Source organism: Mesoplodon mirus, assembly GCF_964341445.2.
Source record: "Mesoplodon mirus genome assembly, chromosome: 15".
Taxonomy (NCBI): domain Eukaryota; kingdom Metazoa; phylum Chordata; class Mammalia; order Artiodactyla; family Ziphiidae; genus Mesoplodon; species Mesoplodon mirus.
In genome coordinates, this window is record NC_138991.1 from 83,498,447 (window position 1) to 83,524,316 (window position 25,870).

Sequence of the window (25,870 nt, forward strand, 5' to 3'; positions counted from 1 at the left end):
CCTTGCAGGTAATAAATGCTCAGTTCACAGTGGCTCGAACTGTAGTTCCTGTCTTAGCCCTGAAACCGGGATGCGTCTTAACATTTGATGACCTCTCAGTGGCAGTAACAGCGGAACACTGGAAACAGCCCAGGCGTCAATCAACAGTGGAATGGCTGCACTAACCCTGGTACGCCCACACGCTGGGGAATGACTCAGTGATAAAAGGAATGAATTACTGATCCACGAAACAACTTGGATGGATCTCAAAGGCATTACGCTGAGGATCAAAGGATATCAAAACACATCAAAGGCATTATGCTGAATACAGACTGTATGATTCCATTTATAGGAAGTTCTAGAACAGGCAAAACTAACCAGAGGAGTGGTATTCTCTGGGAGTGGGGATGGGGGTTGACTGGCACAGGGCATAAAGGAACTTTGTGGGGTTTTATATCTTTATAGGATTTTGCTTACATATGTGTATGCATTTGTCAAATATCAGTGAATGTGTGTTTTTTTTTTTTGAAGTATAGTTGATTTACAATGTTGTGTTAATTTTTGCTGTACAGCAGTGACTCAATTATACACATATATACATTCTTTTTAATATTCTTTTCCAGGGAACTTCCCTGCTGGTCATGTGGTTAAGACTCCACACTTCCACTGCATGGGGCACGGGTTTAATATCTGGTTGGGGAACTAAGATCCCGCATGCTGCGTAGCATGGCCAAAAATAAGTTAAAAAAGAACTCTTTTCCCTTATGGTTTATCCCAGGATATTGAATAAGTTTCCTGTGCTATACAGTAGGGCCTTGTTGTTTATCCATTCTGTATATAAAAGCTCACATCTGCTCACCCCAGCCCCTCACGCCATCCTTCTCCCAACCCTCTCCCCCTTGGCAACCACAAATCCGTTCTCTATGTCTGTGAGTCTGTTTCTGTTTGGTAGATAGGTTCATTTGTGTCATATTTTAGATTCCACATATAAGTGATATCATACGGTACTTTTCTTTCTCTTTTGAGTTACTTCACTTAGTGTGAAATATCAGTGAATATTTGCTCAAGACTTGTATTTCACTCTTTCTAGATTTCCTCCTAAAAAAAAGAGGACCGTAATAGATATGTATGCTAGTGTTTATTATGATGTCTCCAAGCTACTTTGAAATGCACTCAAAAAAAAAGAAGGTGGAATGATGGATGGATCAAGGCATAGATTCGTGATAGGACCAAATGTTAGCAGTAGATTCCGGGTGATAGGACCAAATGTTAGCAGCAGATTCCGGGTGGTGTTATATGCGTGTTCACCGTACAATTCTCTGAACTTCTCTGTGTGCTTGAAAAAGTTCACAATACCATGTTGGCAGAATTAATTGCCAGCGATTTACCTTTCTGAGTGGTACACAAAAGTGCACCTTACATGAATGGTGTCTTAGATTTGATGAAATGTGGTATTGTCATTGAGAAGCTGGGCCTCAGCTGGGAATTGGGGGGCCACTCCAATGCCTTCCTTCCCCCCATTTCCACTTGAAGACATGTAGATTCTGTCTCCCAGCATCTCTAGTCTCTGTTCCCTCAGCTCAGCTGGGTGTCTTTGCTCCTGCCCTAAATGGCAGCCCATCTTCCATGAGCATCAGAGCTTCTGTAGCATGGAGACTGCCGCTTGCCTACCCCCTTGCTTAAAACCCTTTGCTTCTCCAATGTCTAGAGGGTAGAGTCCAGACCCCACACTCAAGCTGCTCCATGCCACTGAGCCTTTGCAGATGCTGTTCCCTCTGCCTGGAAGACACTTCCTCCGCTGGCTGCCCCTGGTCCTCCTGGCTACCTTCCAGCCATTGTGCAGCCTCAGCTGAGAAAGCTTCCCCAACTTCCTCCTAGCCCTGAGCCCCCAGGCAAAGTTGCTCCCCCTTCTTGGTCCCCAACCCTCCAAGACTTTGTCTGCCCCCGGGTTGTTGCTTTCACCAGGCCTGCCCCCCATTCACCTGTGTGTCCCAAGCAGGGAGGCTGGGATACTGAAAGAGAGATTCTGGAAACAAGCAGGGGGTTTGCTATGAGGTCAGCCTGGGTTTGAAACCCGGCTTCACCCTTCCTACCTGTCACCAGCCACCTCTTCAAGCCTTAGTGGGTCAGCTGAATGGGAATCCTTGTCTGCCTGTTGAAAGGATTCATGAGGTGATGTATGTGAAGAATCAGGCACGTGCCATTTACTCAAATTCACCGACTGAGTGAATGAACAGATGGTTTGCAATTGTCCCACGTCCCTTCTGTCACACCAGACCCCAAGCTCTAGGCGGCCAGGACTGTGGCTCCCTCTGGCTCCCACACCCTGCTAGGCGCATAGCAGGTGCCCATTTCACACCTACTGTTGGAGATCAAGGTCAGCAAGAGGGAGAAGGTTGAGGATCAGGTCAGGGCTTGCTGTGGGGTCCCGGGAGAGATGGCCCTGTGGGGCAGGGAGAGCCTGGTGATGCGGTCAGGGCTCCAGGGAAGGGGACAGAAGCATGGGTGGTTGGGCAGCCTTTAGCTCACCCACCTGCTCCTGCTCTGCACCTCCGAAGAGCCAGGAATGCGGTAAGTGCATAATCAACGTCTGTTCAATAGTGCAGGGGCTTCAGGCTTAGACAGACCCGGGTTTGATTTTCAATCTAGCCGTGTGGCTTGCTGCGTGGCTTAACCTGGCTGAGCCCGTTTCCTCACCTGTATATTAGCAATGCCAATGCCTGCCACGTGGAGTTACAGAGAGGATTAAAGGGGAAGCAAACTTTCCATAATCATGTCAGGCCCAGGTCACCTTTGCTTCTCGGCGATCTTGCAAGGTGGGCGCTGTTACCCGACTTTACCAGTGGCGGGACGGAGGCTTGGGTGCTACCACCTCGCCTTGAGTCTCAGGGGGGCCACCTCAGAGCTCCCCAACCCCTGTCCAACTTGGCCCAGTGGGGTGATGCTGGTACCACCTCTGGGAGATAGGGGACCAGAGGAGGAACAGCAGAGAGGGAGGGGGGAATCGCAAGTGGGGTTTTGCCCAGGTGAGGTCGAGGATCTGATCTTCTTTGCCCGAGAGTTGTCACTGTGGCAGGGCCGCAGGTGGAGATGAGGCATGTCACCCAGTCCCAGGATTGCTGAAGTCAGGCTCTGGGAACAAGGCTGGGCCGAGTCTGAGACCACAGTGCTAGTAGGAGGTGGGCTTGCACCAGAGGGAGAAGATGTTAGAACCACCTGCCATGGTGAGGTGGGTCAGCGGCGAGCAGGGCTCGACTTCCGATCGGGGGGTCGGGTGGGGCAGACCTGGACCCCAGGCAGGCCCCAAGGTCGGGGGCCTGAGGCTTGTCCCCCAGCCCCTGCTGCCCCCGGAGCCCACCTGTCTTCTCTGTCACACGCAGTCCAACCCTGACTCCCGTGCAGGAGTCAGGCCCTTGGTTGCTATAACAACTGGATCCCAGCCATAAAAATAGTAACTTATTTTTTATTCAACTTCTATTGCTCTTGGAGGAAAAGAAAATCCATTTCTAGGCTTGTGTTTCCTTTCGGGGGTCTCCTCCGGGGCCCTGCTGAGCCCACAGCCAACACCTGCTTGAAGGTCGACCGCAGGTGGGGGCCGGGAGGAGGCCAGTAGACCAGGAGCCAGGGAAGGCCCAGGAGCCCAGGGAGGCCCAGGAGCCGGGGAGGCCCAGGAGCCGAAGGAGGCCCAGGAGCCGGGAGAGGCCCAGGAATCAGGGAGGCCCAGGAGCCGGGGGAGGCCCAGGAATCGGGGAGGCCCAGGAGCCGGGAGAGGCCCAGGAACCAGGGAGGTCCAGGAGCTGGGGGAGGTCCAGGAACCGGGGAGGCCCAGGAGCCGGGGAGGCTCAGGAGCCGGGGAGGCCCAGGCCACCTCTCTGTGTGTCTCTGCTCGGCCTCTGGGGAGCTGTGGTTACCGGTGGACCCCCTGAGCCTGGCCTGGCCACCCCAGAAAGTGGGGAGCTCTCACCTTTGAAAAGCCAGCAGGGCCCTTTTCTGGAAGTTGGGGTTGAGGGCTTTGGAGGAGGTCTGGCTTGTGCCTGGGGACAGGTGTTTCCTGGTGTGGCTGACAGGCCGGGGGCAGAGTCTGGGGGTCAGAGCAATGGCGATGGAGGTCAAGGTCAGGTAAGAAGTCATGATATGCAGGGCTCGGCCTTACCTGACTCAGTTTGACTTTGGGCTCCTGGAGATCTAAGAACTCATTAGAGCAGGGGTTTTGTGGCGGGCAGTGAGCTCAGAGCCTGCAGAGCTGGCTTCTGGGGCAGGTCCTGCTCCCCAGGCTGTGCGACCTTGGGAGGGTGCCCTGGCCCCTCTCAGCCTCCCTTTCCCTCTGTATGAGGGGACAGGAGGTGCTATAGCCACCACAGCTGTGAGCCTCGCCCTTCTTTTTTTTTTCCCTCGTCCTTCTTTTTTTTTTTTTTTTTTGCGGTACGCGGGCCTCTCACTGTCGTGGCTTCTCCCGTTGCGGAGCACAGGTTCCGGACGCGCAGGCTCAACGGCCATGGCTCACGGGCCCAGCCGCTCCGTGGCATGTGGGATCTTCCCAGACCGGGGCACGAACCCGTGTCCCCTGCATCGGCAGGCGGACTCCCAACCACTGCACCACCGGGGAAGCCCTCCTCGTGCTTCTTAACCATGACTCCCAGTAAGAAATAGCTCTTCCATCCCGACCAGGACCCAGATGTATACAAACAAAAGTTTCTTGAACGTGACTTGTTCTCACTGTGTCTTTTCTACTTCACTTTGTTTTTAAATGCTGCTCACCATCCCCTAGGTTGACTCCGCGATCTTCTGGTGTCGTGCTGTCCCATGGAACTTTCCATGATGTTGGCAATGGTCCGATAAGGTAGCCCCTTGAAATACGGCTAGTAACCAGGGCACTGAATTTTCAATTTTATTTCGATTAACTCAACGTAGACGTAAGTAGTTGCACGAGGCTGGTGGTTATTGTATTGAAGTCACAGCCCTAGCAAGTCCAGAGAGCAATTCGAAACCCACGGTGCTAAGGGATCTTTCCAGCTTGACCCTCCCAGCCCCTCCTCACCGGCTGGGCTGGGACCCTGCCAGACCCTCTGGCCCACATGTCCATCCCTTGGCCTATCCACTCATGCCAACCTTGACCTCAAGCTCACCTGGCCAAAACCCGACTCATGATCTCCCCTACTCCTGTCACCGCCTCCCTCCCTAGGTGGCACCAGTACCCACTCAGCAGGGCCAGCCAGAAACCCAGGGGTCACCCCCCACTTCTAGTCCTCCATCAACAGGGTCTGGTGGATTTTTACCTCCTAAGCATCCCTGGATCGCTTCTCTTGACCATCCCACCCACCGGCCCTGCAGTGGCCTCTGAACGCATCTACCTGCAACCCTTCTGGTCCTCACCAATTCCAGGTGTGTGTGCCCACCGTGTGCCCGGCATCTGGAGTGCAGAAATGAATTTGATGGAGTCCTTTTGTCTTTCTCCTTCATCTTGTTCTAGCTACCTTGGGGCAGAGGACGTGGGTGGGATTATTTTCTGACTGTGTAGTAGGATCTCAAATAAAGCTTGTTATAAAAAGTAGCAGGGAGCTGGGGCTTGGGAAGGGAAGGGAGGAGAGGGAAGTGGGGGAGGTGTGTGCGTGGGAAGGAGGGACCTGCCCTTCTACTTGGGGACCTGTCTTTCCACATCAAAGGCTGTCCTGCCTTCCAGCAGCCCCCAGGGTGTCACCTCTTCCAGTAGGTGGTTTCGCATAGCCCATCACCCAGGCCAAGGTCCCCTAAAGGAGGAAGCTGAATTTTGTAAAGATGCGGGGCAGGGTTTGGGGGCTGGGGTGGTGGTGGGCACATCCTGGGTACCTGGCGACCAAATGCCCAAATGCGTGTGCCCCTGTCTCAGGGTCGTGAGGGTCCCCAGAGTCACAGCCTCTGGGAATTAGGGGGTTCCCCAGAGACTGCGCCATCCTCTTGGGGCCGTCGCACCTCGCAGGGACGCAAGGCGGGGGGGGGGGAGCGGGAGCGTGAGCTACAGGTACACTCTGGGGCCGGCCACGCGAGGGGCCGCAGGGCGGGCACGCGGGCAGGGTCCGCCCCCCGTGGCGTCCCAGCCCCCGCCGCGGGGGACAGCGGGACTCCGTCTAACAGGCAGTCTTCTCGCAGGAAAAACTACGGGAGGAGGGGGCCCGGGGAGCAAGGAAGAAGGGGCTGCTTTCGGAAGCCCCTCCTAGGCCTCCACCCCTCCCCCGGGGTTCCGTTCCCGCAGCGAGGCTGGGAGGGGTCGGCGCCGCGCGGGGAGGGGGCCGGGGCTGCGGGGACTCAGGCGATTGGCCCGGAGCCCCCCCGCCCCGCCCTCCACCAGCTGCTCGGGATTTGGCATCGGCGGCTCCGGGCTCTGCTCCAGCTCGGCTCCGCGCGCCCCCGGCCGCCCCCGCCCCGCGGCCGCCGACCTGCTGCTCCGGCGCCGCGGCCTCTTCAAGTTGCCGCGGTCGGAGCCCCGGGCTGGAGGCTGATGGAACCGCCGCGATGTTCGCTCCGCGGCTCCTGGATTTCCAGAAGACGAAGTACGCGAGGTGAGCGGGGGTGGGAAGCGCGGGCGGCGGGTCCGGCTTCCTGCGCCGCCAGCGCGCTCCCCCCTCCGCCCCGAGAATTCACGGTGATAAATGGACCCTGTCCCCGGCCGGAAGAAACCGGACACGAGACGTCGTGGTCTTTGTGAGTCTCCGCGCGCAGCTCTGCGCCCTGGACCCGGGAGGAGCGCGGCTTCCCCGCTTCCCCGCGCCTCCGACGTAGCGTGGTGCCCTGGGGCGAGTCGCTTCACCTCTCTGAACCTCAATTTCCAGGTCTCAAAGGCGGGGATAATGAGAGTCCCCACCCCTGGGGTCCCCGCGAGGATTAAGTGAGATGATCCCTTGAAAGCACTTTGCACGGGTTCAAATCGCTATTCGGCGCTTTTGTTAATGATAAAAGGCGTTGGCCCGCACCGCCCCACCGAACCCCCGACCACCCCTGTCCCCCGCACCACCCCTGACCTCCCTCATAGCAAGCAGGAGGAATGGGTAAGGAAACTGAGGCACAGGACCAGGACCTATACATCTTGGCCTTTTCATAGTGGGAAGTCTGTGGTCCCACCTGAACCTCAGTTTCTTCTTCTAAAGTGGTGATTTCAGATTGCCGAGTGGAAGCCAAGGTCTTGTCGCTTTGATTTCCAATTAAGGGGCTGAGGGGAGGGGAGGGAATATTAAGTTCCTCTAAGATTTTGGCGGGGTGGGCTTGCCTGAAAGCTGGATGAAAACCTTTTCTAGGATTGCCCCTTCGCCCCCAGGAGTCTTGGGGGAGGACCCACTGCTCTGGGTGTGCAGCCCTAGGCGTCGGCCTCCTGCCCAGGGGAGCCTGCCTTCACCTGCTCTTACCCTCCCGCCAGGCCTCCTGCCTCCGTGGGTGGAGTGGGCAGGTGGTGAGTTGAGCTGGGTTGGCATCCTTTTTGCTGTCACACCTACACAGCTCATTGTCTCCTGGCAATTGTTGAGGGTCCCTGGTTCCATGAAGTCTCCACAAGTTGCTGTCAGATGGAGCACAGCTTGACCCCAGAGGCCGGGCTGAGCTCGGCTTCAGGGCGGGAAAGTGGGGAGGCAGGACTGGGTCCTTTCCCTCTCAGTCTCATCTCTGTTTCCTCTGGGGGGGGGCGTTGTGTCTCCTTCATGAAGTTGGGGAGTCCCGCTGGAAAGGGGTTGCTGGTGGGAAGGCCCGGAGGAATTCCTGTGGTATTTCTCTTGGCGGGAAGGTGGGAGGGGCTGGCTGCACAAATCTGCGAGGTCTCGTCTGGTGTGGGAACTTGGACTTTCAGAGGATTGTTCTCGAGGGTCCTGTGTGCTGGTGTGAGATGTAAGTTGGTGGAGTGGTCACTGGAAGGGAAGGGAGAAACCCGGGGCTGGAGACTTCAGATGCGGGGAAGGAGCTGTGTCCCACACCTGCTGTGTGACCTTTGGCAGGTGTCTCAACCTCTCTGGACCTCTACTGGTTAATCCGTTAGACAGGAGGGTTGGTCTAAATGATCTGTAGATTTTGACACCGGTGCTGCTCCCGCTGTAACTGGAATAGGGCTCTCCAGCTGGGCTGAGGGCTGGACCATGAACCCTTTCTTTCATGCTTGGGCTGATGACGCTTCTACGGGTGATGGGTCCAGTGAGGAGATGGAATGCATTGATTAGAACTATTTCTGTTCCCTTCCTCCTTGTGCGGCCCTTACTACCGTCCAGTCCACATATTAGGTAGGTCCTTAATCAAGGCTTTGTGATTGAGTGAATTTGATAGTATGATCCAGATCTGTCCAATAGAAATAGCATACAAGCCACAGAGGTAGTTTTAAATTTTCTCATAGCCATTCTGTTTAATGTGTGGCTAATTTCCCATCTCACTGTCATAAGAAGGTGAAAAGAAACAGGTGAAATTAATTATGAGAATATATTTTAGTTAACCCTTTATATCCAAAGGTTATTCAGTATGTAATCAATATAAACAAATTATTCATAGATATTTTACAGGTTTTTTTCAACCACAAGTCTTCAAAGTCTGGTGTGTTTTATACTTATAGCCCATCTCAGTTTGAACTAGCTATATTTCAAGTGCTCAGTAAACACATGTGGACAGTGATTGTCATATTGAACAGGACAGGAATGTCCTCCAGGGTGAGAGATGGGTGTTTGTCTTAGTCCTTTCAGGCTGCCATAACAAAGTACCATAGACTAGGTGCCTTATAAACAGCAGAAAAGTATTTCTCACAGTTCTAGAGGCTGGAGGTCTGAGATCAGGGTGCCAGCAAGGTCGGGTTCTGGTGAGGGCCCTCTTCCAGGTTACAGATTGCTGACTTCTTGTATCCTCATAGGTCAGAAAGAGACGGAGCTAGCTCTTTGGCTTCTTCGTATAAGGGCAGTAATTCCATTCATGAGGGCTTCACCCTTATGACCTAATTATGTCCCAAGGGTTCTACCTCCAAATGTCATCACACTGAGGGTTAGATTTCAACATACGAATTTTTTTTGGAGGGGGGTCACAAACATTCCGCTCTTAACACTGCTCCTGGTTAAATGCTGTGTGACGTTGCAAACGATGCTTTCCGTCTCTGAGCCTCTGTTTCTCAGTGGGTGGCTGTACCAACTGATCTTTAAGGTTCTAACCTTGAGTCCTTGAATGGTTTATCTACATCCAGAAACATACTTATCATCAAGCTATAGGAATTAAAGACTGTAGTGTTGGTTCAGGGCTAGGCAAATTGACCAATGGAACAGGACAGAGAGGCCAGAAACAGATTCATGCATATAAAGGCATTTGACTTTTGACAGAGGTGGCCTTGCTGATCAAACCAGTTAAGGATGGTCTATTGAATAAATGGTACTGAGACAATAATCCGGATGGAAACAACGAAACTGGAGTCCTACCTCACACCATACAGAAAAAGCATTTCTAGATGGATTAAAGATTTGCAAGTGAAATTTTTTTTAAAAATTGAAAACTTTTTGAAAATTTGAAACAATATCTTTTGGATATCATGCTAGGTAAAGATTTCTGAAGGCACAAAAAGTTCAAACCATAAAAGATTGATAACCTCAACTACATTAAAAATTATGAATTTTTATTTCCCCCAAAATGCCAGGAAGACAAGAGAAGACAAGCCACGAACTTGAAGGACATATTTGCAACCTACTTAACCAACAAGTAATTAATATCCAGAATTGGGAACTCCCTGGAGGTCCAGTGGTTAGGACTCAGTGCTTTCACTGCAGGGGGCACGGGTTCAGTCCCTAGTCGGGGGACTAAGATCCCAAAAGCTGCACGTCATGGCCAAAAAAAATTAAATAAATAATAATATCCAGAATCTATAAAGAACCACAATAAGGAAAAGACAGCCCCATAGAAAATGTAAAAAGACAGTCATTTCAGGAAGGGAGGACACAGATGAGCAATAAGCACGTGAACAGCTGCTCACTTGCGTTGGTGATCAAGGAAATGCAACATAAGAGTCCATGGGACGCCATTCTTGTATTCAATATATAAGAAGTCTGACAATACTATTATAACTACTTTGGAAAACAGAAATTACCATGTAAACTTGGACACGGCCACTCTCTTCTGGGTGTTTGCCCTAGGAAATTCTGCACATGTGTGCCGGGGGAGATGGCCCAGAATCTTCTCAGCAGCACTGTTCAAGGTAAGCAAGACCTGGAGTCAGCCCAGAGGTCCACGTTGATGGAACAGTATGTATCCATGCAGTGGAGTAGTAATCCTGCAAGGAAAACAAGTCCAGTCCCAGGCAACGTATGGATGAATCTCACAGACGTGTCGAACAGTAGCAAAACACAGAAGAAAGCATGACTCCAATCATGTAACGCTCAAATCCCAGTAAACTGTGTTGTTTAGGAATGCAGAGAAAAGTACGTGAAAAGTGAGACAACGATGATTCCAAAATCAGGTTAGTGGCTACCTGTAAGGGAGGGAGGGGAAGATACACAGGATGCTTGTGGGTCCTTGTAATTCTTAACTTGAGAAGAAAAATGAACTGGGTTCTACGTGTCCTGGAAGGCAGCGGGGTCTCACATTTCCTGGGTGAGCCCCACATGGCGCCACCTCACTGCAAGGAAGCCGGGAAGTGTAGTCCACCTGTCTGTCTGTGCCCGCTGCTGCTTCCTTGTCCAGAACAGCACGTGGCACCTGAGCAGTTACCAATCAAAATCCGTTGCATAATACTGGCTGTGTGACTTTGGATGAGCGAATTAACCTCTGAAGACATAGGTGCCCTCTTTCGCTTAATGCAATGTGACCTTAAACGTGGGCCATTGTAAAATAACATTATGGTTATAAACGTAACACATGCTCCTTGGAGAAAAGTTTTTAAATTATGGGAAGTAGATATAAAGATGAAAGCAGCAGACCTTTAATCCTATGGTCTGGAGATCATCACTGTTAAATGTGACTTTTCTTCCAGTCTTTTTTTTTTTTTTTTTTTTTAAGGAAGATGTTGCGGGTAGGAGTTTAGTAATTTATTTATTTATTTCTGCTGTGTTAGGTCTTCGTTTCTGTGCGAGGGCTTTCTCTCGTTGCGGCAAGTGGGGGCCACTCTTCATCGCGGTGCGCGGGCCTCTCACCATCACGGCCTCTCTCGTTGCAGAGCACAGGCTCCAGACGTGCAGGTTCAGTAGTTGTGGCCCATGGGCCCAGTTGCTCCGCGGCATGTGGGATCCTCCCAGACCAGGGCTCGAACCCGTGTCCCCTGCATTAGCAGGCAGATTCTCAACCACTGTGCCACCAGGGAAGCCCCCTTCCAGTCTTTTTCTGTAGATACTCTATAGCTAGCGTTGTATTCTAATTTTTAAAAATTGACCTGCCATAATCCCGTCTCCTTTGTCTTTCATAATTGTTTGCAACCTCAGCTTAAAGGGGGCTTTTGCTTAATATTCCATTTCGTCATCATACCCTGCTTTATTTTATTATTTCCCACTTTTGGACAATCAAGTTGCTTTCTGGATTCCGCTTCTGTGCACAACGCTGCAGGAGCATCTCTGCAGCACATACCTGATCCATTGTCAGTTCTGGGTATTGGCCTGGGGCCCTGGGTCACCAGGTCCAGGTGAGGCTCACCGAGGGCCCAGACTATAAGGACTTGGTTGGGGACCTGCCCCCCACCCAGCACAGTTCCTGCCATGGAGTTTGGAGTTGCTTCTAAGGCCAAAGCTCGGGTCCCACTCCTTCCATGGTGGGGTCCTTGGGAAATACAGAAGGAGCCAGGAGCCTGTGCTGTGATTCCGCCCTCCTCTTTGTTGGCTTCTCTTGTGCAGGGGACTTTTTCCCTGAGCCTTGCTTTCCTCCTCGTAAGTGAGGTTAACAGGTGGGGGTGGTGGCAGTGGCCCTGGGAGGCCTTCTGTAGGTTTAGTCCCCGTCCTACTATCTGAGGTCCCTTCACAGCCACTTAGGACCAGTCCTGCTCCAGCCGGGACTCTGAAATTCTGAAGGTCACCGGTTTCGTAAACGTTTGTAGTTCTTGAGGTGATTAAGATAAGGTATGTGAAGCATCTGGCGAGGTCCTTGGTCTACAGCTGGTGCTCCAGAGCGGTGGCTATTTATGTCATAGTTACTGTTATCCAGTCTGTCTCTTTCCAGAGAGGATTCGAGGCAGTTTGTAACAAGCAAGTTTCTCAAGATCCATAGGGCTGTCGGAGAAACGCTTCCATCTTGGCAGAGCTTTCTCTGACATCAGCAGGTGTCTGCATGGCTGGAGAAGGGGTGGGAGGGGAGATGGGGCTCATGGGTGCTTCTGCCTTGCTGGGCTACCTGGGACACGGCCGGCCCAGGGCTTCATGGAGGAGGGGGAGATAGATGACCCACACTTCCTGTCCATCGTCTCCTCGGATCCTTGGCTGTCCTGGGAGTAGCTGCAGTTTCTAGTCCTGTTTGGTTTGCCCGAGGCCGAAGAGCAGTTGGTAGGATTCACACCTGGGTTTGTCTGGACCCTGCTTGTCTGCCTCCCCCATGCGACCCTGGGGAATAATCATCGTCATCACCCGCAGCTGCAGGGTACGAGTCTCACACGCCGAGTCTCTACTCCCCACTGGACGCGGGGATTAGAATTCCGAGTCCTCCCTGCTGCCTGCACCGTTGCAGGGACTGGAAGGGCTCTGAGAACACTCCGTCTGTGCGCCGGCCTCCTTTATTCATTCACTGATGGCCCCGCCCCAAACGCAGTCGGGCCAGGGCAATGTCCCCACGGAAGCCCACCTGCCGTATGTCTGGTTATTTCAAGTATTTTTTTTACATCTTTATTGGAGTATAACTGCTTTACAATGGTGTGTTAGTTTCTGCTTTATAGCAAAGTGAATCAGTTATACATATACATATATCCCCATATCCCCTCCCTCTTGCGTCTCCCTCCCTCCCACCCTCCCTATCCCACCAAAAAACCAAGCTAACAAGCTTCTCAACAAAATGGGTTCTGTCCTCCTTCCGGCAACTATACTTCTATGGTGACAACACTGAACACTCTGTAAAACGGTGGCTGTCATCTGATTGAAGACTGGCTAGCATCAAAGACAGCTGAGGGGGCTTCCCTGGCGGTCCAGTGGTTAAGACTCCACGCTTCTGCTGCAGGGGGCACGGGTTCGATTCCTGGTTGGGGAACTAAGATCCCACATGCCGAGTGGCGAGGCCAAAAAAAAAAAAAAAATAGAAAGGCAGCTGAGTGTAGTTAATTTTTACACGCGTCTTTGGCATTCGTTGCTGGGCAGCCTTGCTTGGATGAGTAATAAAGACATACATAGTTTATTAATTATTATGTATGTCAAATGATTTATTTGATTGACTTCATTGCAGCAAAATCATTATTTATAGTCAAGATTTTCACTTATATTGGGGTTCTGTTAACAGTAATAATCTAAAGGTGTTCTGTCTGGCGCTGTAGCCCTTGCCACCTGTGGCTCTTTAAAAGTAAATCTTAGACCTTCCCTGGAGGTCCAGTGGTTAAGACTCTGTGCTCCTAATGCAGGGGGCATGCCTTTGATCCCTGGAAGGGGAACTAAGAACCCATATGCCATGCGGCCAAAAAAAAAAAAAAAAAACCAAAAGAAAAAGGTAAATCTAAATTTATTAAAATAAAATTAAAAAGCTAGCTCCTCAGTTGCACCAGCCACATTTCAAGTTCTCTATAGTTACATGTGGCCAGCGCTGCTGTATGGGACAACACAGACATTTAACATTTCCATCATTGCAGAAATTTCTCTGGAAGAGCACTAGCCTAAAGGATTCAAATGAAAACTGTAATTTAAAAAACCCCACAAATGTAAATTAAAGCAAATGTCAGAAACTGAAAAAAGTTAAATGATTTTTAATTCTAAAATATTCAAAAACTTCTATTAAATTGAAAAGGCAAAATGCAAATTAAGATGAATAAGTATAACATTTTAAAGTCAAACAGTATTTAAGTAAAGCTGAAATATTTTATCTGATTGTTTTGAAAATGTAATTGAATCCTATCATATGAAAATGAAACTGCTCACACCTGGAGTTCAATGTCCACCTCGTTGCCAACATAAAGAATAGGTAGGAAAAAAAAAAGAATAAGTAGAGAGCAGGCTTATGATTGCCAAGGGGTTGAGGGGAGGGAGAGGGATGGACTGAGAATTTGGGGTTGGTAGATGCAAACTATCAACATTTAGAATGGGTGAACAACAAGGTCCTACTGTATAGCACAGGGAGCTGTATCCAGTGTCCTGGGCTAAACCATAATGGAAAAGGATATTAAAAAAAGAATGTCTATATTGTGTAAAACGGAGTCACTTTGCTGTGCAGCAGAGACTGGCACACATTGTAAGTCAACTATACTGTACTTCAATTAAAAAGAAAAGAATAGGAATTATGTCTTATGCAAATTACCTCTAGTCCTGCACATATACAAGTTCAGGAGTGATATGAATTCATTAATATTTCACATGTTTCTCAGCTACCATGTGCACATACTGGGAATTCCAAGGCAATTCATGAGTGTCTTTGAAACCTGGAAATGAAACAGGAAGAGAAACAAATTGATGCTTGAGGTTACTGGACTGTGACTCTTCTTGGGCATCAGCCTATGGCGTTCATGCTGTCTTCAGAGCAAGGCTTTCGCGGATGAATGACAGTCGTCCCTCTGTACCCGCGGGGGCGGGGAGCGGGGATCAGGGAGCCGATTTAGTTCCAGGACTCCCACGAATGCTGGGATGTCCGCGGGTGCTCAGATCTCTTGCAGGTTTTACTCCGTATTCGCGGGTTCTGCATCCGTGGATTCAACCATCCTCGGATTCAGTCAGCAGCGGATCACGTAGTAGTTTCCATCCCAGGTTGGTTGAATCCCTGGGATGTGTAACCCACGGATGGGGAGGGTGACTGTAGTTTGTCTTTTCTCTTACCCAAGCCTGCCTGCTGCTCACATCTTTCTGGTTGCCAGTGCCAGCCGTGGCATCACCCACAAACCTTCACAGCATTTGGATGCAGTCGGTTTTTTAAAAATTATGGTAAAATATGCCTAATGTAAAATTTACTGTTTGGACCATTTTTCAGTGTACACTTCGGTGGCATTAAGCACATTCACCTTGTTGTGCAGCCGTCACCACCATCATCTCCAGGAGTTTTTCATCTTCACAAACCGAGACTCTGTCCCCGTTAAACACTAACTCCCCCGTCCCCCTCCTCCAGCCCTTGACACACACCCTTCTGCTTTCTGTCCCTATGGATATGATTACTCTAGGGACCTTGTATGAGTGGAATCCTACAATACTTGTCCTTTTTATGTCTGGCTCCTTTCACTCAGCATAATGTCTTCAAGGTTCATCCATGTTGGAGCAAGTGTCAGAATTTTCTTCTTCTTTTAAAAAAATTAATTTTATTGAAGTATTGTTGATTTACAATGTTGTGTTAATTTCTGCTGTACAGCACAGTGATTCAGTTATACATATATATATATATACGTTCTTTTTCATATTCTTTTCCGTTATAGCTTATCACAGGACATTGAATATAGTTCCATGTGCTATACAGTAGGACCTTGTTGTTTATCCATTCTATATATAATAGTTTGCATCTGCTAATCTCAAACTCCCAATCCATCCCTCCCCCACCCACTCTCCCCCTTGGCAACCACAAGTCTGTTCTCTATGTCTGTGAGTCTGTTTCTGTTTTGTAGATACGTTCACTTGTGTCATATTTTAGATTCCACATATGAGTGATATCATATGGTAAATGATAGGGTCTTTCTTTTCTCTTACTTCACTTAGTATGATAATCTATAGGTCCATCCATGTTGCTGCAAATGGCGTTATTTCATTCTTTTTAATGGCTGAGTAATATTCCATTGTATATATGTGCCATATCTTTATCCATTCATCTGTCGATGGACATTTAGGTTGTTTCCATGTCTTGACTATTGTAAGTAGTGCTGCTGTGAACATAGGGGTGCGTGTATCTCCTTGAATTATAGTTTTGTCCAGATATGCCAAGGAGTGGGAATGCTGGATCATATGGTAACTGTGCTTTTACTTTTTTGAGGAACCTCCATATTGTTTTCCATGGTGGCTGCACCAACTTAAATTCCCACCCACAGTGCAGGAGGGTTCTCTTTTTTCCGTGTCCTCTCCAGCGTTTCTTATTTGTAGACTTTTTAATGGTGGCCATTCTGACGGTGTGAGGTGATACCTCATTGTAGTACCTTCCTTTTTAAGGCTGAATGATGTTCCATTGTATGGATTTGCACCCACCTTTTGTTCCAAGGACACAGGACAGGAGATGTGAAGCAGTACTTGCCTGGTCCTGCCCGTGTTATTCACAAAGTGAACGTCCAGGGTGACAGCTCACACTGCCAGCGATGAGTGCTGGATCCCCCGTGACCAAGGTGCTCAAAGTCTCCTTAACAAATTAGTCTGTGTTTGTGAGAGCAGGACCTCTAAACCCTGATCCACACATACTCCACAGATCCATAGCATTGGCATCAACTAGTGCTTGTTAGAAGCAGAATCTTGGGCTCCACCCCAGACCTATGGAATCAGAATCTTTATTTTCATAAGATCCTTCAGTGATTCATGTGTGCATGAAAGTTGGAGAAGTAATGGATCTAAAGGGACAGGCTTAGGGACAGAGTCCCTCTTGTTTAAGGGTAGTACTGCCTGAACATTACTCTAATAGGATTATTAGGGTAGGATACATAGCACACCTACTGTCATCCTTCCCTTGTGCCCAGGGCAGACATCACTAATCGATAATGGGATTCAAAATCATTCTTCCCATTGAGCAGAGGGAGCCTCTGATGCCTCAACCCGGGACTCCTGGCCAACAGAGGAGCAAATCAAGAACACGGCCAGGTAGATGCAATAAGAAGTGTGGATCGAGATTTGGGTGGACTAATTCCCAGTGTCCCAGACTGCTTCTCTGCCACTAATTTTTTCTTGTTAATTGCCACCACAGTAATGACATCCACCATTTCCTGAGCATTTTGTATGTTCCAGGGTTTGCTCTAGATGCCGTGTGCATTGATTCTAATCCATTCTGTACCCTGCCAGATAAGTGTTATTGGCCCCATGTTACAGATGAGGCTGACAGGGAGGCTGGTCTGATGGCAGGTGAGAGGGACAGCCTGCTCTAAACTCAGATCTGTCTGACCTCCGGTCTGAGCTTTTGCCGATTCCTCCCTGCAAAGACCCCAGCCCTCCCTGCAAGGATCCCCGTGCTGTCAGAGCTTCCAGGCTGAGGTCCAGACCTCTTCAGACCCCTCCCTGGCAGCCCCGCGGATCCGTAGCCAGATGAGTGGAAGGGCCACTGGAGTTGACCACAGAGTGCTGGCTTAGCTCACAGAAGGTGTGAGTGTGGACAATGCTCACCGTGACTAAGTGAAGTCGTTTCTTAAACAGCAGGGCACCTGGGCTTGTTACAGAGCTTAGTGCGTTTAGGGCTCCAAGGGAGCCGGAGCCGGAGGCCAGGTGCCCCCATAGATGCCTCAGTGACTCTCTGGGTGTTTACCCCATTCTCCGCGTTCACCATCTCCCTTCCTCACCCTTGTCTCTGTTGGTTTTCTTTGCCTCACAGTTTCTGCTTCTCATAACCTCAGTTCCTTCACCACTGTTGCTTGCTGTCTCCATCCTGCCCCACTTTTTTTTTTTTTGCGGTACACGGGCCTCTCACTGCCGTGGCCTCTCCTGTTGCGGAGCACAGGCTCCGGACACGCAGGCTCAGCAGCCATGGCTCACAGGCCCAGCCGCTCCGCGGCATGTGGGATCCTCCCGGACCAGGGCACGAACCCGTGTCCCCTGCATTGGCAGGCGGACGCTCAACTACTGTGCCACCAGGGAAGCCCTGCCCCACATTTGAATTGCTCCCTTGGCTGTCTCCCCACGAACCTGGGGCAGTGGAGAGAGCAGGTGTGTCCTCTCCACGTTACCTGGGAGTGGATGGCACATTGTAAATACAGTAAGTCCCCTACAGAAGAATGAGTCCCGTTCCGAGAGTGTGTTTGTAAGTCCAATTTGTTCATAAGTCCAACAAAGTTAGCCTAGGTACCCAACTAACAATCGGCTACATAGTACCATACTGTAATACGTTTATAATACTTTTCACACAAATAGTACATAAAAAACACAAAAAATAAAGAAAACTTTTAAAAATATTTATTTGGTTGTGCTGGGTCTTAGTTGCAGCAGGCGGGCTCCTTAGTTGTGGCATGGAGACTCTTAGTTGCGGCATGCATGCGGGATCTAGTTTCCTGAGCAGGGATCGAACCCAGGCCCCCTGCATTGGGAGCGCGGAGTCTTATCCACTGCACCACCAGGAAAGTCCCAAGAGAACATTTTAAATCTTACAGTCAAGTACAGCAGTGCAGCACAACAGCTGGCATCCAGGGGCTGGCATCGAGGCAACAGGAGAGAAGGGTTACTGACCGGAGCGGGGAGAGGAGGTGGGAGATGGTAGAGCGGAAGGGGCGTCAGCAACGGGAGGCGGAGGGCCAGCTGCAACGTCACTCACGCCTGCCCTTGATGGCACAGGTTCTGGTTCCTGGCTGGATTCAATTCTATCTACCCCCTTGAAAAAACGATCCAGTGATGTCTGGGTAGTAGCACATTCGCATCTTTGGAAGTTCGCAACTTGAAGGTTCGTATGTAGGGTACTTATGTACTTGAGAACTGGGAAGTAGAATTTCACTGCGGGTGACTTCTGTTGTCGGACCCCCTGGGCCTCCCTCGGGGCCCCTCCCCTTAACGGCTATGTGACCTCGGGCATGTTACATGGCCTCTCTGTGCCTTGGCTTCCTCTTCTGAAAGATGGGAAAGAATAGTAGTACTCATCTCACAGGGTTGATTGAGTCTCGGCTTCCGTTTCCTCATCTGTAAAATGGACAAAATAATTGGCCCTCATCAGAGAGTTGTTGGAGAACTAAATGCCGAGCATGGCAAGTGCTTGGCCCAGGGCCCAGCGTGGACTGAGTGTTCTGACGGTGTATCTGACGGTCTTGGTCCCATCGCTCACCCACCGGGCACCCTTGGGCTGGTCATGTAGCTTCCCTGGGACTCAGGTCCTCCATCGCTGCAGGAGGGGTGGCCCAGGTGCATACACGTATCAGGGTGTGGGGTGTGTCCCTCTGGCCTCAGAATGGACAGTGCATAACTCTGAATGAAGCAGAGTCGTTAGGGTTACACTAAGAGAATGACTCGTCTTGGGACCAGGTCCCTGCACCTTCAGTCCTGCTTTTCTGGGAAGCAGGAGCTGCAAGATGGTGAAGGTCAGACCTGCGGGGTGTGGTCTGCCCTTGAGCTCCCATCTTCCACCCGATGATGCAGTTCCCCCTCCTCCCCAAATGTCCAGCTGAAGGAGTCACCAAGGGCACAAGGGCATCTGGGCTGGGGTTGTCTGGAAGTCGCCGTGACCCTGCCATGTGGGCGGATCTCACCAACCAGAAGGCGGGAGCACTGGAGGCCAAGAGGGGGCTTGAAGGGATCAGGAGCCCTGGGGGTTGTGTGGCTCTGATTTTAATAATTACCGCTTGGGTGGAAGTCTGTAGTTGGAGGTGGGCAGGAGAGGGAGGGGAGGGAGGTTGGGTCTGTAGTGTGGTGTTGGGCCACAGTGAGGACAGCTGGGAACACGTTCTCCGCCCTTGCCGTGGACACCTGGCTGTACCACATAGAAATCTGTTTCATTTGTTCGTTGATTAAGCAATAATTGCTGCGTGCTGTGGTGTGCTGGGCGCTGTCCTGGGTGCTGGGTATACAGGGCTGACCCTGTCCTCGTTGGGCTCACATTCTGGTGTGAGAAACAGACAACAGACAGATAACTGTATGATAGAATTTCAGGTGGTGACGTGGCCAGGAGAGGGTGTGAGGGGCAGGGTCGGGTGACACGGGGATAATGATGCTTCTCTCATAGGATCGTTTGGAGGAAATGCATGTAAACCGGCACACAGTGGGTGCCGATTAAGGGACAGGTTGGTACAGCGGGATTGGGGTGCTAGCAGCTGCGCTGGGCTCCCAGGGGAGCTGTCCTTTCAGCACCAGCAGATCTCCATTTATTGCCCTATGCCTGGACTGCAAACCTAAGCTGACAGATGTGCAGGGACACTTAGGAAGTGACAATCGTCCAGAAACCCCACCCCAGCAGCAGTGCAGACACGCACCTTCAGATTCATCCAGACACAGCCCACCCCTCCAGGTTTGTCCTAAGTCCCCGTCTCAAGCAGGGGAGAGTCTGGCAGGACCCGTTGTCGTTGATCGCCCTTCCCCAGCCAGACTGCAAGCTGCTTGGAGCAGGCGTGGGCTGGGGGCTGTTCAGACACCCTGTGTCCCCTGAGGGGCCAGCATGGTCTGGCATGTGGTGGGCATGCCTGACTTGTCCACTGGTTGGGCACCCACACTTGGTTAGGTGGTTCACTGATTCATTCAGAAACCTTGTTGAGGGACTTCCCTGGTGGTGCAGTGGTTAAGAATCCACCTGCAAATGCAGGGGAAAGGGGTTCGAACCCTGGTCCGGGAATATCCCACTTGCTGTGGAGCAACTAAGCCCGTGTGACACAACTACTGAGCCTGTGCTCTAGAGCCCGCGAGCCACAACTACTGAGCCCGCGTGCCACAACTACTGAAGCCCACGTGCCTAGAGCCCGTGCTCTGCAACAAGAGAAGCCACCGCAACGAGAAGGCTGCACACTGCAACGAAGAGTAGCCCCCGCTCGCTGCAACTAGAGAAAGCCTGCGTGCAGCAACGAAGACCCAATGTAGCCAAACATGAATAAATAAATTAATTAATTAATCAATTAAAACAACAACTACAACCTTGTTGAGAGCCAGGGCTGGGGCACCAAATGAGTCCTGTGCAAAGCTTGCCCCCTCCCCTCCAGAAGCTCATCGTTTAGGGGAGGACTCGGTCTGCTAATAATATGTGAACAAGTGCATAATTGAGATATTGATAAATATGCTGGAAATGTAGGTATGGTTTCTGCTTGAAAGCCTGGGTAAGAAAGGGTTTGAGGGTGACTTTGGGACTTTCAGTAATAAGTAACGAAGCCTCAGTTTGAACTGGCTTAAAGCAAAGAGTGAGAGAAGGAGAAAGAGGAGGAAGGGGCGGTGGGGGAGTGAAAAGAAGGGAAAAAGGTCGGTACTCAGAAGTGAAAAGCATGTGGGTTCAGGTGCAGCTGGATCCAGGGTCTCAAAGACGACCAGGCTGCCTCTCTCCATCTCTGGGCTCTGTTTCCTCTGGTGGCTTCGGTCTCTGGACTACCCACAGTGCTGACAAACGGAGAGTTTCCTGTGGAATCCTTCGGGATCACCATAGCCCTGGAATTGAGTCTCCTTGTCCTGGCTTGGATTTCATGCCCATTCTCGGACATGTTGCTGAGGTCAGGGGAGAGACTATGCCAGATCTAGGTCACAACCCCTCTTTTGGAGCTTGGAGATGAGGAGTCAGGCATGACTTGGGGTCGAGGTGGGGTGCAGCTCCACCTGAGCCTGAGCCTGATGGAGTAAGAGCAGGGAAGGGATGGCCCCGAAAGAAAGTGGGGCCATTGACTGCGTGAGGGATGGATGCTAGACAGGCAGAAGCCACCCGTACCCACTGTAGGACAGGAGAGGCTGCAGAGAGGTTGGGGCGTTTGGGTGGACCCTTCAGAATGAATAGGAGTTCTCCAGGGAGGCAGAGGAGGCGATGGAGGGGGAGGCCATTCCTGGAAGAGGGAAGAGCAGGGAGGGGCAGGTTCAGGGACACCAGGGAAGAGTTGGTGAGGCTGGCCCTCAGGCCATGTGGAGGGGAGGATGCCAGCTCTGGTCCCCAAGGGCCCCTGGCTGCGCGCAGCAGCTGGCCTTTCTCCAGTGGGCTCCGTGGTACCGTTGAGGCTGATTTATGCTGAGAGTGTCATGACTTGGGTACCAGAAGGGGAAGAACTCGAGGGAGGGAGGCTACTTCAGAGACTGCTGTGGCGATAAAAGTGGGGAGCTTCCTGGGATCCCCAAGGGGCTGGGCTGCCAGCGCTGACTGGGGAGGGCTGCTCATCTCATTTCCTGGCTACAGGCGGGTTACTCGCCCATATGCCCCTTTACCCCAAAGCCTTGAGTGCGTATTTCCTCAGTCCCAGGGTACTCTCTTATGGAATGAGGTTAAAAAATGAAATCTAACCTTAAAAAGGAAGGGCATTCTTTCCTTTTAAAATTTATTTATTTATTTTATTCTTGGCTGCATTGGGTATTTGTTGCTGCGCATGGGCTTTCTGTAATGGTGAGCAGGGGCTACTCTTTTTTTTGCAGTACGCGGACCTCTCACTGTTGTGGCCTCTCCCGTTGCGGAGCACAGGCTCTGGACGCGCAGGCTCAGCGGCCATGGCTCACGGGCCCAGCCGCTCCACGGCATGTGGGATCTTCCCGGACCGGGGGACGAACCCATGTCCCCTGCATCGGCAGGCGGACTCTCAACCGCTGCGCCACCAGGGAAGCCCAGGGGGGCTACTCTTTGTTGCGGTGCGTGGGCTTCTCACTGTGGTGGCTTCTCTTGTTGCGGAGCACAGGCTCTAGGTGCACGGGCTTCAGTAGTTGTGGCACATGGGCTCAGTAGTTGTGGCACGCCAACTCAGTAACTGTGGCACACGGGCTTAGTTGCTTCGCGGCATGTGGGATCTTCCCGGACCAGGGCTGGAACCTGTGTCCCCTGCATGGGCAGGCGGATTCTTAACCACTGTGCCACCAGGGAGGTCCCAGGAAGGGCATTCTGATACAGGCTGTAACATGAATGGACCTTGAGGACATTATGCTAGTGAGCATAATAAACAAAATGCTATTACTGCCTTCTGCTAATAAGCTAACAAACAAAAGGACAAATCTTTTGTGATTCCATTTACATGCGGTCCCTGGAGTCAATTTCATGGAGACGGAAAGTAGAAGGCTGGGTGTCAGGGGCTGGGGGAGGGGGCTGGGGAGTCAGAGTTTAATGGGGACAGAGCCTCAGTTGGGGAAGATGGAAAGGTTCTGGAGATGGAATGTGGTGATGTTTGCACAGCAGTGTGAATGTGCTTAATGCCACAAAAAGACACCCTTAAAAATGGTTAAAATGGTAAATTTTATGTTATGAGTATTTTACCACAATTAGAAAATTTATGAAAAATAAAAGCTAGTTGAAAATGGTGGGCTTGGGACTTCCCTGGTGGTGCAGTGGTTAAGAATCCACCTGCCAATGCAGGAGACACGGGTTAGAGCCCTGGTCTGGGAAGATCCCACGTGCCGCGGAGCCACTAAGCCCGTGCGCCACAACTACTGAGCCCACGTGCCACAACTACTGAAGCCCGCGTGCCTAGAGCCCGTGCTCCACAAGAGAAGCCACAGCAATGAGAAGCCTGCGCACCACAATGAAGAGTAGCCCCTGCTCGCTGCAACTAGAGAAAGCCCACGCACAGCAACAAAGATCCAACACAGCCAGAAATAAATTAATTAATTAATTTTAAAAAAAGAAAATGGTGACATAAGGAGGTCATTTATTAAGTGTAAGAGGAAACAAAAATATAAAGGAACATTAGCATTGATGCAGTCTTATTTAGTAAGTGTCCTGCAGACTTTACCAATTGCCATATCACTGTTTCAATGGCTGCTTGCCGGCAGCAGGATGACTGTCCTGTCATTGTGGTGTTTTAACCTTGACCCTTGGTTCAGTTGGCATCCACCATGTTGCTCTCTGTAAAGTTACCATTTCTTTTGGTGATGGAGAGCATTGCGGGGAGGGGAGTGTTTTGAGATCATGCAAACATTGCATTCCTCCTGTTATGAAAACTTCCATTCAAAAAGTAGAGAGACTAGTATAATGTAATAACCCCATAGCCTAACAATGACTAACAATTTCTAATTAACGGTTATGACCATTTTGCCACACTTGCTTCATCTCTTTGCTTTTTCTCTGCCGATAGTTGAAGACAAATCCCAGATGATGTGTCAGTCCACGTCTCTAACTGGTGAGGATTAATTCTTCCATAGCCACCAGAGCCCATCACACCTGACGACATGGGCAAAACTTCCTAGCGCTGTCGAGCACTTGATATGTGGCTAGCGTGGCTGAGGAACTGAACTGTACATATTCTTTAGTTTTAGTGAGTTTCCATTGACTTAGCCACACATGGCCAGTGACTGCCAGAGTACCCTGCACACCTGCAGAGACTTATCACACTCAGGTTGATGATCTTGGCAAGAGAGGCAAGAAACTTCGCACCGCATCTCCCCAGGAGGCAGGAGACATCTGACTGTCCCATTTCTGGCGATGCTGAGGTTGATCTTGGGGCCAAGAAAGCGATGCTGGGTTCCCCGGGTTTGACCACCTTGTTGCTCAGCAGCCTCTCACCAGCCTTCTCCGCATCTGTTGGTTACCCTTGTCTGAATCAGTGATTTCATTAGTGGTTACAGTTTTGTGATTTTCAGGAGCCGCTCGTAAGGAAAAAGATCCTCATACCAAGCACCTCTGCGCTTGGTGTACCAAAGTGGTGCGGTCTTCATTATTATCTAAGACAAAACCAAGGGGTTCATGTCTTACAAAGAAAGGCCTTGGGGGAAGGAATGGATCAGTCCCTGTTCGTAGTGGAGATATTCTTGGGATGTGTGGATGGTATTTCAGGGTTGTGTGCACAATGTATGTGCGTGTGGGTGCGTGTGCGTGCACATGTGTGCATTTTGCTCCAGAAAGGTGTAGGTCTCTGGGGGAATCTGTTTCTCCCTGAAGGCAGCTGCCTTGCTCAGGAGTTGGTCCCTGAATCCTGGTCACGGGAGATGGAGTTGGGCTGGGAACCAGCTTTGGGGGATCCCAGGGCCCTCTGCTTTTGAATTGGGCTCAAACCTGCCCTGTGATGGCACCCTGGATGCTTGGCCATGGGCAGGGCTGGGCTATGCCAGGCTGTGTGTGGCCCTGTGTCGGCGGGGATGGGACATTCTCAGGCCTCGTGCACGTTCCACGAGCCCTCGAGCGGCCCCTCCTTTCACGGGGAATAGTACTAGCATGGAGAAAATGATTTCCTGTGAGAGGATCCGCCATCCCAGTGTGCCCTGTCGTGCCGGCGGGCGGATGGAACGGCTCATCTGTTGGCAGGTGGTCCCCCTCGTCTCTGGAGTTAGAGCTGCTTTGGGCTCCATACAGCGAGCCAAAGGCTGAGGGTCCCTTGGGAGTGGTGGGGGTGGGTAGGGGAGGTATTTGCTGAGCTTCTTAAAGTTCCTCCTGGTGGATTCAGGTTCGGGGCGTGTCTCCTAGAAGGCGTGTTCTGGGTGTGGCCCCTGCAGGATGAGGAAGGTGGTTGTAACCCCATCCTGGCATAAGGGAGGGGAAAGCTGCAGACATGAGATGTGGCCGGGAGGCCACGGCACCCCTGGTTTAGGGGATCGGGGGTGGACGGGGCAGTGGCCTGTCCCTTTCAGAGGAGGTGGAAGCCAGCGGGTGTGAGTGAGCCTTGCAAACTGTGAAATGCTGTGCAGATACGCCTCCTGGGATCATTCAGAAGCAATATTGTTTCTTGCCCAGAGCACTTGTGGCTGGTGTCTTCGGGGTTTTACTCTTAGCTGCCGAGAATCTGCCTTCGTGTGGGTTTCCCCAGAATCAGAGCTGGGGACAAGGATGCAAGGATGAGGGGTGTGTCTGGGAGCTGACCCCAAGATACAGCAATAGGAGAGTGCGGAAGTGAGAACAGGGAAGGGCACGCAGCCGCTAAAGGGTTTGTAAGAAGCGGGGTGCACTGTAGGCGCTCGGAGCTTAATTAATTCTGCTTGGGAGACGGTGGGGGACGCGGCTTGGAGTCATCTCCGCTGAGGGCAGAGGAGCGGGGGCATCCGTCAGCTCCCCCCTGAGTCACTGGCGGAGGCTGATTACTCGGAGCACTAGCTCCCAGGCTGCTGCAGCGGCAGCACAGATCCCCCAGGTCAGAGCTCTC

General features: G+C 51.2%; 1 protein-coding gene across 1 annotated transcript in view; it reads left to right on the forward strand.

The window, feature by feature from the left end:
- Positions 1–6,468: 6,468 nt before the first annotated feature.
- The window catches only part of RADIL (Rap associating with DIL domain), a gene marked incomplete at its 5' end in the record, with an annotated part of 126,484 nt that continues 107,082 nt past the window's right edge, over positions 6,469–25,870 (forward strand). Inside the window, 1 exon segment of the mRNA XM_082644422.1 lies at positions 6,469–6,515. Within this exon segment, the coding sequence (XP_082500548.1) occupies positions 6,469–6,515 (47 nt within the window).